The sequence below is a fragment of the Moschus berezovskii genome, chromosome 8 (genome assembly GCF_049115385.1).
Source record: "Moschus berezovskii isolate FMDL1 chromosome 8, NW_MosBer_1.0, whole genome shotgun sequence".
Lineage (NCBI taxonomy): Eukaryota > Metazoa > Chordata > Mammalia > Artiodactyla > Moschidae > Moschus > Moschus berezovskii.
In genome coordinates this window covers 96,080,686-96,097,144 of record NC_142467.1, presented here as the reverse complement: position 1 = coordinate 96,097,144, position 16,459 = coordinate 96,080,686, and the positions used below count along the sequence as shown (strand labels likewise).

The following is a 16,459-nucleotide window of genomic DNA, read 5'->3' as shown; positions in this document are numbered from 1 at the left end:
CAGTCCCACTCTTAGGTATACATTACAAGAGAGCTGAAACCGCATACCCACACAGAAACCTGTACACAGATGTTCACGACTGCATGGTTTCAGCTGATGAATGGGTAAATAAAACATGGTAAATCTATACAGTGGACTATTAGTCAACCGTAAAAAAGAAATGAAGTACTGATAACGTGCTACAGCATGGATGAACTTTGATTTTGTCTATTGGAAATGTCTAGCATAGGCGAGTTCTTAAGACAGGTGGATTGTGATTGCCAGGGCCTGGAGAAAGGGTGAAGTTTATGGTGTGTGAAGTGGAACAGTCAGAATTTTTATATAGGGTTATTTGTGACATCCAGGTGAAAGTCCATCCTGGGGCAGGGAAGGCATAGGTGGAAAGAGCTGGTAATAGTGAGGTCATCCCGAGCGGGCCCACAGCAGGGAAGGGAGCCTGAGCACAGACGGCAGTTGGGGGTAGGGGCTGTGTATCAGCAGTGCAGGTAGGGCTGACCTGTGGGAGGCAGACTGGGGGCTGGGAGAGGTCAAGACCAGCTGGTGTCTGTGAGAGAGGACTTTTCCTCACGTGAGGCTGTGGGGTGGAGGTGTTTGGAGGGCCAGCCAGGGCCGCCTCCTCTCTGGAGCAGTGGCTCATGCCTAACGCTTAGCCATCAGAGGTTGAATTGAATGGGAGCCATTAACTGTTGTTTGCAGTTTAGGATTATAGAAGCGTAGTAGAGACAGATATTTGAGGGGAAGTCCATGGTTTCATGAATATAAGATGGGTTATCTGTTGAAAGTTAGCATTATTTAGAGATGGACCCCATTTCCTTGTCATAATCTGTGTGGTCTCTTACAGTAATTACCAGGAACAGGGTGCTGGCTCTTGTTGACTTTGTGCTTAGAGGAGGATGTAAGGACTGCTTGACAGCCAGACTGGCACGCTGGGCTCCAGGGAGCCCATTATCTGTGGCTTTTGGTTTCCCCAGAAAATCTCAGGGTTGACTTCAGTGCTTTGGGGAGTAAGTAACCTTGGTGAGCTCTTGCTGGTGTTGATGTGCATTTTCAGAACAGTTTTTATCAGATTAAAAATTGGAGAACTGGAGTCAGGTTTTTTTTTTAAGTGAACTTTGTTCATGTTTTAAAAAATCTCACCTGGTCTTAGCCTCCAAGCCATGATCACCCAGAGCATTGGAGGTATCTTACACTCTCAGGCCTTGTTGGCTGTTTTGAGATCAGCCTGTATTCTGTGGGTAGGGTACGATCCTTGGCTTAGGAAGCTTTCTGGGTAGTGATAGGTTCCTTGGAAACACTAGCTTCATTATTCAAACCACCTGCAGCAGAGTCAGAGAATAGCCTAAGCCCAGTGTGTTAATTGGCTGGTTTCTAACATTGTTTTCCGGAGAAGAGTCCTTTGGGTCACCAGGTTGAAACATGAGGGTTGGGCATATTTGTGCTGCTTGCTGTGTGAGGTCTCCAGTTGCCTTTTCTGATTAAACATTTCTCATTTCACTATTCAGGGAAACAAGTAAGTGCTCACAACTTGTCACTGTGTGGGTTGTTGTTCACAGATTTTCCCTGTAGTTTTCATGTGAACTGATTTTCAGTTGCGCTCGTTTTCTATAGATCACACGTTCTAGTCCCTGATGTTTTATGAGAGCTTATGCCTTTAAAGGGAGAGCTCCCAAATGCGCCAGTGTTGCATCATGGATTAGGCTCTGGATTTGGTGGGGCGAGTGTGACAGCTACTACACAGTAAACAAAGGCTCTTTTTAACTTTTAGGGTCAGGGCTTCCTAAAGAAGTAGAATCAATACTCTGACTTTCTCATTTCCTTTCAGATGGACTTGGTGGTATTGGCATGGGCTTAGGACCAGGAGGGCAGCCTATTGATGCCAACCATTTGAATAAAGGCATTGGAATGGGCAACCTGGGACCTGCAGGTGAGAAGTACAGTGTGCCTCTTGACTGGGGATTTCTGGGGAAGTTAAAGTTATTAATTTTGGGGATAATTGGATATTGATTGAATAGTTCAAGTGGAATGAGGCTCACATTGGGACAAAATTAATTCCTTCCTTATTTATCTTTGATTCATTTTAATTGAGCTTCCCTGGTGACTCTGATGGTAAAGAATCTGCCTGCAATGCAGGAGACATGGGTTCGATCCCTGGGTTGGGAAGATTACTGGAGAAGAAAATGGCAACCCACTCCAGTATTCTTGCCTAAAGAATTCCATGGACAGAGGAGCCTGGAGGGTCACAAGAAGTCAGACACGACTGAGCAACTAACTAATGTTTTGATTAAGGCAGTATTTTGGATTTTTACCAAGTGAATACTTCTTTCTAAAGCTATTGTGCTTTGCATTTTATCCTCACAAATCCTTCTGAACTGAGATACTCAGTTAAAGCTTTGGATAAGAGGAGGCAAGCCAGAGAGATGGTCTTACTCAAGGTCACACTATCAGTTAGTGACAGAAATTCCTGATCTTGGGATTACCTCACTGCCACTGTCTATCACCCAGACGCCTGTGGGCTGTCCCCTGGTATTTACACGGCTTCTTGAGGCAGGGACATTGTCAGATGCAGAAAGACATGGAGGGCCTCGTCACATGACTACATAGCTCTCCTAGGCCTGTTTAAGAAGAAAAGCAATAGCTAACGAATAAAGGTTTGGCATGTAGAATGAACTTTGAACTTCACTTTTCGGTGTTCTTGTGCAATGAGGCATTCATATATCATTTAAATATACTGCATTTTTATGGCCTCAGACTTATGTCTTGCTTGTAGTTCTTTGAGTTGCAAGATGGATGCCCTCAACCCTACTACCATCAGTTCTGCGTTTTCTTTGTCTCCCTCCCAGATTAAGCTCTGGGACTGATGAAAGTGTTCCAGGTGGCTTTACTGATCTGAATACCACATCCTCTGACCTGACACCTCAGAGGAAAGTCTGGGGTTGAGGAGAGGGAAGCCTCAGTGTTTTTAGGAACTGCTCTTTATTTAGAGAATTTTACCTTTAAAGGAGATTTTTAAATCTATTTCTGTTCCCTGAAGTAAGCTTCTAAAAAGTGAATGTGCCCTAGACTCTTCCTAATACTTAACATTTCATGTCTAACTTGGTCATTTAATGAAACTGTGTGAACACTATCAAATTTTGAGTCACATGATGATTATTTAGTTAAAGGCATAAGTTGCTTTCTTGGAATGTACTAGTTTGTCAGTTGAAATGGAAGAGCCCCCACCCCCATTTTTTCCCCCCTTGACAATTAAAATATATTTGGAGTCAGGGATATTTTTTGCTGTTTGGAATTTCTTGTGCTTTTTAAGTTCAAACATTACGGCTTTGACATAATTTTAGTTTGCATTGACTTTTTCTTTTTAAGGAATGGGAATGGAAGGCATAGGATTTGGAATAAATAAAATGGGAGGTAAGACAACTCAAATGGAAGTATGAATGTAACTGCTTTTAGGTATGGTTTCCCCTCTTTTCTTTCCTTTTCCTTTTCTCTTAAGCCCTGCATGAAATTTTCACTTGGGTTTCCAAACAATTTAAGTCTAGAGATTACTTTTACCCATTGATCCTTCTATTGGGCAACTTAGCTTTTGGTTCTGGCTTTCTCACTGGCTAGCTCTGTGACCTTGGGCAAGTCACTGCATCTCTCTGGGTCTCTCTGTCTGTTCATTGACTGGATTGGATCAGATCAGCCTTTTGCAAATAGTGATTTTTAAGTAAGGGCTCTAGCCTTTTTTCTCCAAAAGCCCTTAAGACTTGGTAAGTGTCTGGCAGCACGTACCCTAGGTGAAACTTGTGCAAACATTTTCTATTCCTGTTCACTTTGAGTCTTGTTAGGCTGCTGCTAAAATGCAAATATGTCTCTTTCAGGCATGGAAGGACCCTTTGGTGGTGGTATGGAAAACATGGGTCGATTTGGATCTGGGATGAACATGGGCAGAATAAATGGTAAGATCTGTGTACCTACCTACCCTTTGCTGGCTGTTACAGGCTCTAGGTGACCTTCAGGCAGCAGATGGATTTTTAATAAGTGATTTCACCCTCCCACTTTTGTGCTGAATCTGATAACTTTGAATTGGAATACAAAATAGTTTGTATTCCAGAAGCTAGATTTAATGGTAGGCAAATGTTCATTCTCTTAGTTACTAAACTCTTGAGGTTTTCTGTTTCAGATCTTCCCAGTAATTGTCCAGTAAAACTTTTAAAAACTTTAAAAAGCATTCCTGTGGCCTCCAGCACTTGTCTCCCCTGGAGTGCTGGACTGGGTGAGGCTTGATCATCTGCTCTCATGTCTGCAAATTGGGAGTGGATGCAGCATTTGTTTTAATTTTGTATTTATATCATGTGAAATTTTGGTGTACTACTGTTTAAATCTTACAGGCCTCCCATCTTAATAACTGAGACATAGTTAGGTCAAGTGTAATGATAACACTGTTACTTCATTTAGTCCTTGCAAGAACCCATATGATGTGTAGGTACTGTTATCCCCATTTCATTGGAAATTGAGGCCCAGAGTGACTTGCCTAAGGTCACATGGCTAGTAATGATGGAATGTGGACCCAGGCTGTCTGACTCCAGAGCTTGGCTCTTAATCTGAGATCCTGTCTTTAAAAATTGTCTCCAACAAAGACACCACTCCCTCCCACCCACCTCCTCCCCCAAATAGGGCTATAGAGGGCCATGAAGATCTTGCTGCTTTTGAGAGTCTGTCTTTCTGAAATCCTCTGTGACCCACAGCTGTGGGACTGCTGCTGTTTTACACACTTTTGTGGAATGAGAAGTTACTAAGAATTTGGGGCTGGAAGTTTTTTTTTAAACAACTTTTAAAATTGAAGTATAGTTGATTTACAATGTTTTGCTAATTTCTGCTATACAGCAAAGTAACTCAGTTATTATACATATAAAGATTTGGGTTTAAATGTTTCTTTGCTGGTCTGTGTAACATACCATGTGAAAACTGTATAGAGCAAGTGAGAACCTTACTAGGATAGATGGTAACTATCAGACTGGAAAGACAGATTCCTGTTGAATAAGCTGCCCTTCTTCCTGGAGTCCCTTGTTCTAGATAACGATAAAAATATTTAGGAAGAATAATAAGAAATGAAGGAACAGAGGTTTATGTTTCCAGTGTACTTTCAGGCTTGTCTTTAGCTCATGTGTGCATGGGATTTTTAATAAAAAGTAAGAATTGGAGAAGTCTGGCTTGATGAAGTGTTTGCTCAGAGCAGATAAGCCATTGAAAAGGAGATTTGGGTTGTTGCTCTGAGGAGTGGAGTGATACGATTTGGAAGTTGATGGAAATGAGGGTGGGCCTGTGCCGATCCATGGGGACTAAGCCTTGGGTAACCTGGCCGATGGAATTCAGCAGTTAGGCTTGTGAGCCTGGTGAATCAGGTGCCAAGTGCTGAGTGTCTTGAAGAGCCATAGTGCAGAATGTGTTGTTGCTCTTGTGTTCGTGGATGTTCCCAGATCCAGATACTCAGACTCCTCCTCCTCCATCCTCTGCAGCAGAGAGTTGGAGGCTTCCTGCATTGGAGCTGTTTTGAGATTTGGGTTGAATTGGCTTAAGAGCCCTTGGGCGCTGGGTCCAAGGAAGGTTTCAGTCACTGGAGAAGTTAATAAAGATGTGTCAGATTTAACTCTTAATGTTTTAAGGATCATGATGCCGTCCCATTATAGTCACGGGTGCTGACAACATTAGACTGATTCTCAGGGCCAGTCAACCAACCAGTGAAGGTCAAATCTTAGGATACATACAAAAATTTTATATCAAGCAGTGATTGGTTTGATGCAGTATTTGTCAGTGAAACTTCTTTCTCTGACTCTTGATCTCCTTTTTGTGTTGGGGAGAGTACATTGGAGTTTGTATAGTGCTCCTGTGCTCTGCAGTCTGTTGACAGTTGGGAAGATAAGTTCTGAGGACTTTGCCAACACATTAATGCCTGCACATGACTTCTTTGTTGGGGGATGTTGCCTTCTTCATGGGCTTATGATAAGGATTAAAGGTGCACAGCAGAGCTCCCATCCGTTAACACTCTGGGATTTCTGTTCTGCCTACCATACACAGGCTTGCCTGAGTTAGATGTATTTCCAGCAGATAGCGGGCCACCAACCTGTGGCGCTCAGTGGGGTGGATTCAAATTGTGACTGAAGTCCACTGCTGTTATATGCTGCATCTTAATAATTCATGATGCTGGCCTGCTTCCATGTTTGTTAATTTGTAATGCATTCATTTGCTTCATTGAAAGTATAGGGGCTCCAGCTGCATTTTTGGTAATTGTGCAATAAAAAACATTCATTATATGGCACCTGTACACCTGATGTTTCTCAGGAGCAAATTAATAAACCAGATTTTCTGAAGACCTTTCAATATGGAAAGGAGACAGTATGATGCACACTCTGTCTTGCTTTAGAGGAATATACAAGGGAAGAAGTAGTGAGTGACAGGAATCCTGAAAGGGTTTCTCAAACAGGCAACAGCTGTGGCAGGGCTTTTCCCACACAGGAGCCAAGACCTTTGTTTCTAGAAGACATTGTGAAAAAATAATAAGGATTCCTGCAGTCAATGTAGAGGAATGAAGTTCCCAAACCCCGTTATATATAAATCAAACTGTTCCAGCTATCGGAAGAGCAGTTGTGTTGTCTGTCCACAGGTGTCTTACTGTTCTTGTGCTGGTGACTGGACCGTGGACTTCTCATTGGATTTAGGTTCCAGCCTTTGCCTCCCTCCTTATGGAGCATGTGATATCAGTCGAGTTTCTCAGTCATTGAGCCTTAGTTTGGGGTCAGTAGTGGTGGAGGGTGATGCAGGTGTGCAGGCTGGTTGTGAGGAGTCGATGAAATCATAGCACATGTAAAGGCCCTGGACCAGGCAGGCATGGGGTGTGTCCCCGAGTGGGTAGCTGCTGCTGCTGCTGTATGTAACCTGGGCAGGCTCTCCTGCAGCCTTCCCATGCCAGCTACTGCAGGAGCGGGTGCTCAGTGCACCCTCTGTGTGATTGTGATGTAAGTGAAAGTTAGTCCTTCTCAGTGGACTAAAGGTAGGGTATTTTCAGGGATTCATTTGTGGTGACTTGCTTTTTTAAGGAATAGAGGATGAATACTGGTTTCCTGTAGAAAACTAAATGTGCTGACTTGCTGGTGGTGGTTGTGTGTCTATAGTTTTTGGGTTTAATGTCTAAAACATAATGGCATTCCTGGAAAGGCCGAGGGTAATGTTTTTTTCCACAGAGATGGAGCGTGGCATGGGTGGAGGATTTGAGAGAGACTTTGCCAGAAAGCAGATGGGAATGTCTCGAAGCTTTGGAGAGCCCCTTGGCAGAGGAATGGGTAAGAAGGCCCCATGGACCCCATGTGGGCAGGGTCAACCCCCCAGGGGTGCAGGCTCACCCTGATGTTGGGAGGTTCTTAGGCAAAGTCAGCTATTTTTCTGAAGGCTTTTTTAAAAATTGTATGTTTTCTAGACCTGATACAAACTTTTGGTCCTTGAATTTTTTATTGATAGCAGCAGCAGCACTATTCTTTCAGTCTTTTCAAATGGCTGCTTTTTTCACATTGGTATGTGGTGTTTTCTTGCTGCAGAGTTAAGATTACTGCGTTTATGTGAGGTTGTGGCTCTCTAGTCATGGGGAAAATTGTCAAGGCTTAGGGGTGGTGTGAGTCTCCTTAGTCCAGTGGCCTGTAGGGTTCCAGTTGAATGAGAGTGTGCTTGCTCTTGCATGTGAAAGAGCTCTTAGTGAACCAGGGAAGTTTCCTAATGTTGGAAGGCTTTGAGTATTGGGTCCATCTAAATGTAGTTTTGGTTAGTTTGCAGAGCAGTATATTTACTTTTCCATAGTTGGCTTCCCCTGTTTTGAGTTTAGATGTTTCTGAGAATTTGTCAGCCTAATTCTCCTCTGTTAATTAGTGTGGAACAAGAAGATTGGCTATTCGTGGGCTCTAGCGTTTGTTTCTCTCAGAGATTTAGAGCGTGGATAACTCTCCCCCCACACACGTGCCCCCTTCTCCCGTCTTCACTGGCACATCATCCTGAGCAGATAGGCGGCTGCTAGGTGCTAGCCTCAAAGAGTGCTCAGCCTCTGTCTCTGTGGGACACCTAGGGCTAGGTGTGAGAATTGTAAGCTCTTTATGTCTAGTTTGTGTGAGCTGAGCTGTATTCTTAGAATTTATAAAGGCCCTAGAAAATTTGTCATCATTGAGACAGGGTTCAGCGTTCTGCAGCTTATCTCCAGGAACCCCGTCTTCTGTGTTTACGTCATGAAAATCAGGAATTATTAAAAACTGTTTCTTTCAGAGTAGCTGGTTGAGCTTTGGGTCAATTACCCCCCTGACCGTGGTTAGGAAAATTGAGCGACATTTCTTGCATCGACACTGACTGGTAGTCAAGATTTTTTCCTGGCTTGCTTGTTATGACTGTTGCTTTATTCTAGATTGTCCCAGAGCTTTAGAATTTGAGGGTATGTGAGTAGGTCAGTTACAAGTTTCTTGTTGTCACAACTGTCTTTGTTTTTGTGTCTTGGAATGGTGGGATATTAAAAAAATAAGTTATTGTCGTTTGATTGCAAATACTAATTTGTAGATGAGAACAAAATGGCACATGACTTTGCTCCCTCAGGCACTTTCTCCTCCTCTTGAACCTTGATCCTTTGCTGCTCTGGGTACCTCTCAGCTCTGACGAGGCTGTCAGCTTTGCCCCAGGTCCTGTGGTGGCCCAGGGAGGAGGTAGCCTGCTGAGGTCATTTTGCGTGGTGCCAGGAAACTTGTCCTTTCCCGACCTGAACACAGAACGGCCACTGCCGGCCTCGTTCTCTCCTGCTCCTCTGGGCTTTCTCTCTGGTTGAGACCGTGTCCTGTTTGTCCTGAGGCTTCCCACAGTGGCCATGGCAACAGTAAAGAGCTTTTGTTCTCTTGCTTCTTAGGATCAGACCCAAGTTAGCAAAACGGTCTTTGTAACAAATCAAATTTTGAAGTCAGGTTTTCAGAGGAGTTTCCTGGGTCGTTTTTCAGATTCAGTTCCTGACCTTTTATTTCTGTGTGTCTTACTGAACAGGTCATTCTGGTGTGCCATTTGGTGTCCCTTCCTTCCTGTCAAGGCAGTAGATCTCTACCTCTCTGTGCAGACAGCTGTACTTGGTTCTACAGGGATGTAGATGGATCCTTGACCTTGAAGGGTGTGCTGTTACCTAGGAGCAATGCTGAGTGGCTCAGGGCAGCGCCACAGGTCAACTCAGAGAAGTTACCTAATTGAGGGAGCCGTGGAGATGCTTGCTCCTGGGCTCTTGGCAACCGTGTGAGCACCACACAAAGGCTCTTGTTTACTCTGTGTTAGGATTTGTAAAAGCACCACTCTAGTTTACTGGTAGAAGTGGTGGGGTGCAGGAACTGGAGCTCTGGGTTTCAGCATGGTAGAAGGGTTCATGCCCACAGAGAGGGCTGACAGTTGCAGAGGCTTGGAGGTGTTGGTCTACCTTGGATGGGAAGAACAGATTAAAATTGAGAGTCAGAGCCGAGAGGCCTGTGAATGCCCTTTGTGAAAATAATTTGGTCTTTCTCTTCAAATCAGTAGTGGGCCGACTGCGAAGTCTTTTGCAGGGAATGGTTTGATCCATGTGCTATTACAGGAACTATACCACAGGCCTGGGCATGAAGAGCAGGCTCCCAGGCGTCATGCAAGAGTCAGCCCCAGTCTTGCTCGCAGGTGGGAGGTCTGTTTCTTGGTGTACCTTCCCACCCCCTTCCTTTAGCAGGTAATTGTAACACTTGAAACAGCTGCAGGGCGAAGGTTCAGTCTCCTCGTGGTCATGGTCACAGTATGAGATGTGCTCTGTGGGTGTTATCCATGTTGCTTAGCACTCTTCAAGACCAGCAGAGAGTGGGGACAGGTCTCTCTTACATAATGAAAGACCCAGAAGAAACTGAAATGCTAACACTAGCTTAAAATAGGTTTTTTTGAACCGTCAGCAAGCAAGCAGCAGTATTGCTATTTTGGACAGCTGAGCGTATTGGGGTTTGTTTGCCTGCGGTGGCATCCGTCACTTGGTCGCCATCACATGTAGCTCCCTCTATGCAGGGCTGGTGGGCTCAGTTGGCTACCACCTTGCCTGGCCTGGCTTGTGGACTGGGACAAACTTCCAGCACTGCACACTGCTGGTTTTTATGGTTTGGGCTGTCAGTATAGCCACAGCAGTTAGCTGAAGGGTACTTGTGAGGGGTTGACTGGAAATGGGTGGGTGAGTGCGCTCTTCAGTCTGCGAGTACTGAGGGTCTGGACCGGCTTTAGGAAACTGGGCTGCTGGCCCCCCCATTTCTGCTGTGACTTTCCAAGTTCAGCTCACGGGTGCCTTTCCAGAGGCCCTCCCAACCGGGCCTGGGCCTGGAGCTCCATGGGCCCTGCCATCATGACCCATCATCAGGACTTTTACAGCTTCTCAATAAAATGACCTTGTCTTTGTGTGTGTTTCTCAACCCTTCCCCCTTTCCTTTTTTAATTAGTAGTAGTCCTGCTCTGGAATCTGTGATAAATTTCTATTTCCATGGAGGAATTTGGCTAATTTTTTTTTCTTCCTGATTTCCTTAGAAATCCTAAGTAATGCCCTGAAGAGAGGAGAGATCATTGCAAAGCAGGGAGGAGGTAGGAAACGCTTAGTTTTGATGTTTTGATGTTTAGAATAGGCTTGTGTTACTGGGGGTAGTAGAGTGTAGTGCTGAAAGCATGGGCTCAAAAATAGACTGCCTGGGGTGGGGAACCAGCTTTGCCTTCTCTTAGCTGTGTGACACTTGGCAAGTTACTGAACTTCTCTGTTTTTCATGCTGTAAAATGGGGCTATCATGGTACCTACTTCATAGGGTTGGTCTGTAAAGTAAATGAGTTAATGCGTACACTTAAGCCACTGTCAGAATGTCCATGTGATTTGGGGACTTTCTTGTTTCTAGTGGTGTAAAATTGCAAATTGCTAAAAGTAAATATATCTTAACCTGATTATAAAAGTGTACACCACCTAATGATAACAAATGGACTGTATACACACACATTCAGAAAATTATGAAGACCGTAAATACCTGCAATCTCACTGCCTAACAATGAATGCTATAAATATTTTGAAATACATTCTTCCATTAGTACACCTTTTTTGATGGGTACCTGAAACTAAACGTACTTATTTCAGAAAAGGAAAAAAATTAAAAAAAATTTTTTTTCCTTATGACTCTGAGCATCTTGGCATGTCCTTGCTAACTCCACTTGCTGGAGTTACTCTGTGGTGGGCCGATTCTAGAATTCCATGTGGGTACTGTTTCTTCCTAGTTCTCTGCTGCTCTTGGCATCTGGAGTGTCACACTCATTTTTGATAATCTTTTGGGTATGCTATCCACCCTCTCTAGACTTGTTACATTTTTATAGTTTCTGAGATATTTTGGCTCTGAAAGTTTAATATACTTAAAATTATGTTTATATTTTGCCACTTGGTATGTTGTTACTCAGCGAAGGAAAGAGTCACCGAGAAGTGGCATGACTTGTGCAAGGTCATGGCCTTGGTCAGTTAGGAGAATCAAAGAATGTTTCCTCTTCTTGATTTGCATCCTGGCCTTGACTACTTGATTCAGTAATGGCAGGCTGAGTGCTCAGCTGCTCATTTTTCAGAGGCCGGTGGTGGTGGTGGTGGTGGTGAAACTTGAATGAGAGGAACCCTTGGGCTTCCTGTGAAAAAACTTGGTGGGCGGTGCCTTGGTGATGGAGCAGACCCTCCTCTCTAAAACTGCAGGTATCACAGGGTCCCTGTGCCCTGCTGACCTGCTGTGGTTCAGTGTCCATCTGAACCATGAACCATGGCAGTGAGGGACTGATCCCAGGCTACTTCCAGAATCTTTTCTGCAGTGCCATCATCTTTTTCCTTCAAAGCTTGCAGAGTTACACATGGCACAGTCGGGTGACGGTTTCCCTGACAGACAGAGTGAGGTTCATTGGAAGTGCCTGGCTGTATTCATAAGGGTCTGTGTTAGTGTTGATTTTGGTTTTCTTTGTCTCTTCCCGATCACATGGCTGTGTAATAACTTCTCTATGCTGTGGAGGTGTTAAGGACATGCAGCCAAACTGGTTACCAGCAGGGCATTGTAGAGGACAGGTTGGGGGATGATAGAGCTTGTGAGCAATCCTAATTGTCACTATTTATACTCCATGTAAGCTGGTTGGGTGACCAGCTGAGTGTGGGGCTTCTTCCCCTACCCCTATAATGTCTGGTGGTGGGGAGACTGCAGAATTCTCAGGAATTGATGTCTGTTGCTCACAAAGCTTGTCCCAAGTTATCAGCACCCTCAAAATGATGTGAAGGACATTGTTGATAAAAGTCCTCGGGTGGGTTTTCCCTACTTTTAAATTTTTCTATGGAAGTTAACTGTGGCACTGAAGTAGGAAGAATGATGTACTCACTACCCAGCTTTAGCAGTTGCCAACATTTGAGGGTTATCTATGATAAATTATTGCTGAACCATGGTTGAGCTTGTAAAGTGCCCAGGCCTCTGCACCCAGGGAGCCCTCCAGGCACAATGTGCATGCAGGTCCTCATGTCCCTGATATACACCTGTTCTGTGTCTCCATTTTAGGTGGAGGCGGAGGCAGTGTCCCTGGAATTGAGAGGATGGGCCCCGGCATTGACCGCATCGGGGGGGCCGGCATGGAACGCATGGGCGCAGGCCTGGGCCACGGCATGGATCGTGTGGGCTCCGAGATTGAGCGCATGGGCCTGGTCATGGACCGCATGGGCTCCGTCGAGCGCATGGGCTCTGGCATCGAGCGCATGGGCCCCCTGGGCCTCGACCACATGGCCTCCAGCATCGAGCGCATGGGCCAGACCATGGAGCGCATCGGCTCTGGCGTGGAGCGCATGGGTGCCGGCATGGGCTTTGGCCTCGAGCGAATGGCCGCACCCATTGACCGTGTGGGCCAGACCATCGAGCGCATGGGCTCTGGTGTGGAGCGCATGGGCCCTGCCATCGAGCGCATGGGCCTGGGCATGGAGCGCATGGTGCCCGCAGGCATGGGGGCAGGCCTGGAGCGCATGGGCCCCGTGATGGATCGCATGGCCACCGGCCTGGAGCGCATGGGCGCCAACAACCTGGAGCGCATGGGCCTGGAGCGTATGGGCGCCAACAGTCTCGAGCGTATGGGCCTGGAGCGCATGGGCGCCAACAGCCTAGAGCGCATGGGTCCTGCCATGGGCCCGGCCCTGGGCGCTGGCATTGAGCGCATGGGCCTGGCCATGGGTGGCGGTGGCGGTGCCAGCTTTGACCGTGCCATCGAGATGGAGCGTGGCAACTTCGGAGGAAGTTTCGCGGGTTCCTTTGGTGGAGCTGGAGGCCATGCCCCTGGGGTGGCCAGGAAGGCCTGCCAGATATTTGTGAGAAATGTAAGTGGCTCTTCAGGAACATCTCGGCCCTGTGCATATGGGAAAGAGGGAGGCAGAGGCCAGCAGGACCGAGGGTGGCAGGTTGCAGTGAGAGGGGATGGCCTCAGATGGAGCTGAGGAGCGTGCAAGGCCACCTTGCCTTTGTCCCCAAGGTTTGGTGTCAGAATGAGAACACGGGAGCTTACGACACTTGAGCAGCAGAAATAATGGGTTTTGTGAAATCCTGGGCTTCTCTGACTGCTAGGTAGAGAAGACTGTGATCTGGAGAGCTCAGGGTTTTTTTTTAACTCTCAGCTTGATGAGCTGCTAAATACCTGGCATGACAATTCAGAGTGGGGAGAAGGCTGTATCTGAATTATCTTCACCAAATGGACCACTTTTAGCCACTGTGCGGTGGTTCTGTGGGCTCTTCACTTCGGGCCACTGTGCATCCTTTCCCTCTGTGAAGTTGCCACAGAAAACAGGGAGTGAACTTGCTGTGCTACTTTAGGACCTCTCCCAGACAGACTTGTTCTCTGCTGATCATTGCAGTGTGAAGGTCAGCCAGTATCTGTGTGTAATGAGAGGTATTAAAGGCATCCCGAGACAGTTTAGGTTTCTGCATTAGGATTTGGTTGCATTACTCACCAGTTCCCCTTTTCTCCCCCCTCAGCTCCCATTTGATTTTACATGGAAGATGCTAAAAGACAAGTTCAACGAATGCGGTAAGTGTTTGAGAGAGGCTTCCTAAATGCTTCCTTGTGTTGTGGCTTGTGTCAAGGCTCCCATCCTTGTCTTGTAGATACCTTCCATGACTCTGTAGAGGACGAATGGGACTTGCCACTTTTCTGCCTGTGCGAACACTCAAGCCGATTGTTGAGTTTCCTGTTATGTGTCAGACACTTCACCCCTTTTCTCATTTCATCTTTGCTGTTTGCCTTTTCCGGTTTTTGAAAAGAGGTAGCATTGTCCCCATTTTACAGAGTCAGGCAAAGTCACATTGCCAAGATTACATGGCTTCTAAGTGACAAAGCTCAATAATAAAATAAGTACATCTGAGACAAGGGTGCTTTCCATAACCGCACCCTGGGTTTGTGTCTCAAAGAGCATTCGCCTAGCAGGCACGGGTGAGGATTCACAGGTTCAGGTTAGGTGTTAGTTTGTGTGCAGTGTGGTTTCCTGGCATACCGGGCAGCCACTCTGGAAGGCTTGCTTTGTGGCCAAAAGGAAGTTCAGTTGTCTCTGGGTGAGGCCCTGCCCCTCACCCCCACCACTTCTGTTCTTTGAACCATGGCAAGTTGGGAGCCCCAGCCTTAAGCCAGAGGCCTGGCTGACTCTCTGGATCAAGGCTTCCTCAGTGTTTTCTCATTTCCTTTTGCCGCAGTAACTCAGATTTCACCACTGTTGCAGCCTCTCCTGGTTCTTCTCTTGGGTCAGTTATTGAGCCATACCCTGCCTTCTTGCTCTGTTCTTGCCCTCTCTCCCTACTCCTTAGTTCTCAGATTGTAATGGAAAAGTCAAGTGAATCATGCCACTTCCCCTTCCAGGCCTGGAGGTGTCTGTCCCTCTGTTGGCAAGAGAAATCCAAAACTACAAGCCCTGTACCACTTAGTGTCTGCCCAAGCTGTTTTAGAACTTGCCTGTGAGAAGCCCTCCAGGGCTTGACCTTCTGTCAAGCAGAGTTCATGGCCCTAGTGTTGTGTGGGCCAGCCCCGCTACACTTGTGTTCTTGGCCCTGCGTTTCTGTAGCTCTTTCCTTATAGATTGTTTTCCACAGTGCTTGACACATAACCAGGATGCTTAACCAGAGCTTGAAGAAATATGTGTAACCTGCTTGTTAATGATTACAAAGCTTGTATTTGGACAGTACAGAAGTGTCCATGGTATTGGCGATGGCCTTGTAAACACAGAGGAGCAGGGTATTAAAAGTGGAGCTTCTGTAAAATTTGCCTATAAAGTTGGCTTCACACAGCATATTTTTTTTATAACTCTTGAGCATGAAGGTGTACATTCACGACTGCTTATCATGAGTCAGATTGTTGTCCCATGGGCAGAAGAATGGCAGTGTAGTGGAGGGCCATGGTAGCTGGGTTCCAGCCACTGTGTTCTGAGCATTCTTGCGTCAGGCGCAAGGGCCGCTCTCCCTTTTGACTCTGTCAACCGAAATCCAACAGGTGATCTGGACTGAGTGGAGCCCAGACTGAGCCTGAGCTCTGGGTTTGCCTGATGAGTTGTGGTCTCTTCTTCCCTCCCTGTGCCCAGGCCACGTGCTGTATGCCGACATCAAGATGGAGAATGGGAAGTCCAAGGGGTGCGGTGTGGTTAAGTTTGAGTCGCCAGAGGTGGCTGAGAGAGCCTGCCGGATGATGAATGGGATGAAGCTGAGTGGCCGAGAGATTGATGTTCGAATCGATAGAAATGCTTAAGCAGTTGCCTTTTTTAAACATCGATACCAGACCTCTGAATTTGTATTTTTTCTTGTTAACCATTTTAATTTGTTGGCTGGATGTATAAAGATGTTTAAAAAATTCAGTTGCTTTTTGGGGTAATTTGAATTACTTTTTTAATGACTGGGGTTCCATTTGACTGTTTGCATTGAGATTGCAATGTGCGCAATTTTTTTTGTAGTTGTGGCATCTTGTTGACATCGAATATGACTTTGATAATAAATACCAGTTCCTGAAAGCTGCTTGCTTTTGCGTGTGTGTTGTTGGGTAACCGCAAGGCTGAGGGACCAAAGCCACTCAGTCTCCTTTCTGCCCTTGGAGCTGTGTGGACCCATGAGGTGAGAGGCCACTGGCCCCAGTCTCTTGAGAAAAATCTCTATGGAAACTTAGTCCTTAGTGGGCCTGAGTCTCCCAGTGCCAGTGATGGTGTACTTGGCTGTCAGGACCATCCTGTCTCCCCAGTGCAGTGACTCTATGGGGCACAGATACTGTGAGGGGCCCATTTCCAGTTTGACGTCTGTCCCAGCTGCTGAAAGGAGCATTTGTTTCTCTCAGTCCTGGAAGGTGGGTGGTCCTGTCAAGGAGCTGGCAGATCCAGGGCCTGGTGAGGGCCTGGTCCTAGTTCATGGATGACACTTTCTAG

At 46.2% G+C, this 16,459-nt stretch overlaps 1 protein-coding gene across 8 annotated transcripts in view; it reads left to right on the top strand.

Annotated features, from left to right (window-relative positions):
- HNRNPM (heterogeneous nuclear ribonucleoprotein M) overlaps positions 1 to 16,054 on the top strand; it is a 39,248-nt gene extending 23,194 nt beyond the window's left edge. Inside the window, exons 7-14 of one of the 8 annotated variants that reach the window (XM_088838950.1) lie at positions 1,823 to 1,924; positions 3,361 to 3,405; positions 3,861 to 3,938; positions 7,221 to 7,319; positions 10,567 to 10,620; positions 12,588 to 13,390; positions 14,043 to 14,094; positions 15,632 to 16,054. In XM_088838950.1, the coding sequence (XP_088695076.1) occupies positions 1,823 to 1,924; positions 3,361 to 3,405; positions 3,861 to 3,938; positions 7,221 to 7,319; positions 10,567 to 10,620; positions 12,588 to 13,390; positions 14,043 to 14,094; positions 15,632 to 15,795 (1,397 nt within the window). In that variant the 3' untranslated portion in view covers positions 15,796 to 16,054. Of the gene's footprint in view, positions 1 to 1,822; positions 1,925 to 3,360; positions 3,406 to 3,860; positions 3,939 to 7,220; positions 7,320 to 10,566; positions 10,621 to 12,587; positions 13,391 to 14,042; positions 14,095 to 15,543 lie in introns of all 8 variants that reach the window. The other 7 variants (XM_088838954.1, XM_088838957.1, XM_088838951.1 and 4 more) reach the window with 7 other exon arrangements.
- Positions 16,055 to 16,459: the final 405 nt, after the last annotated feature.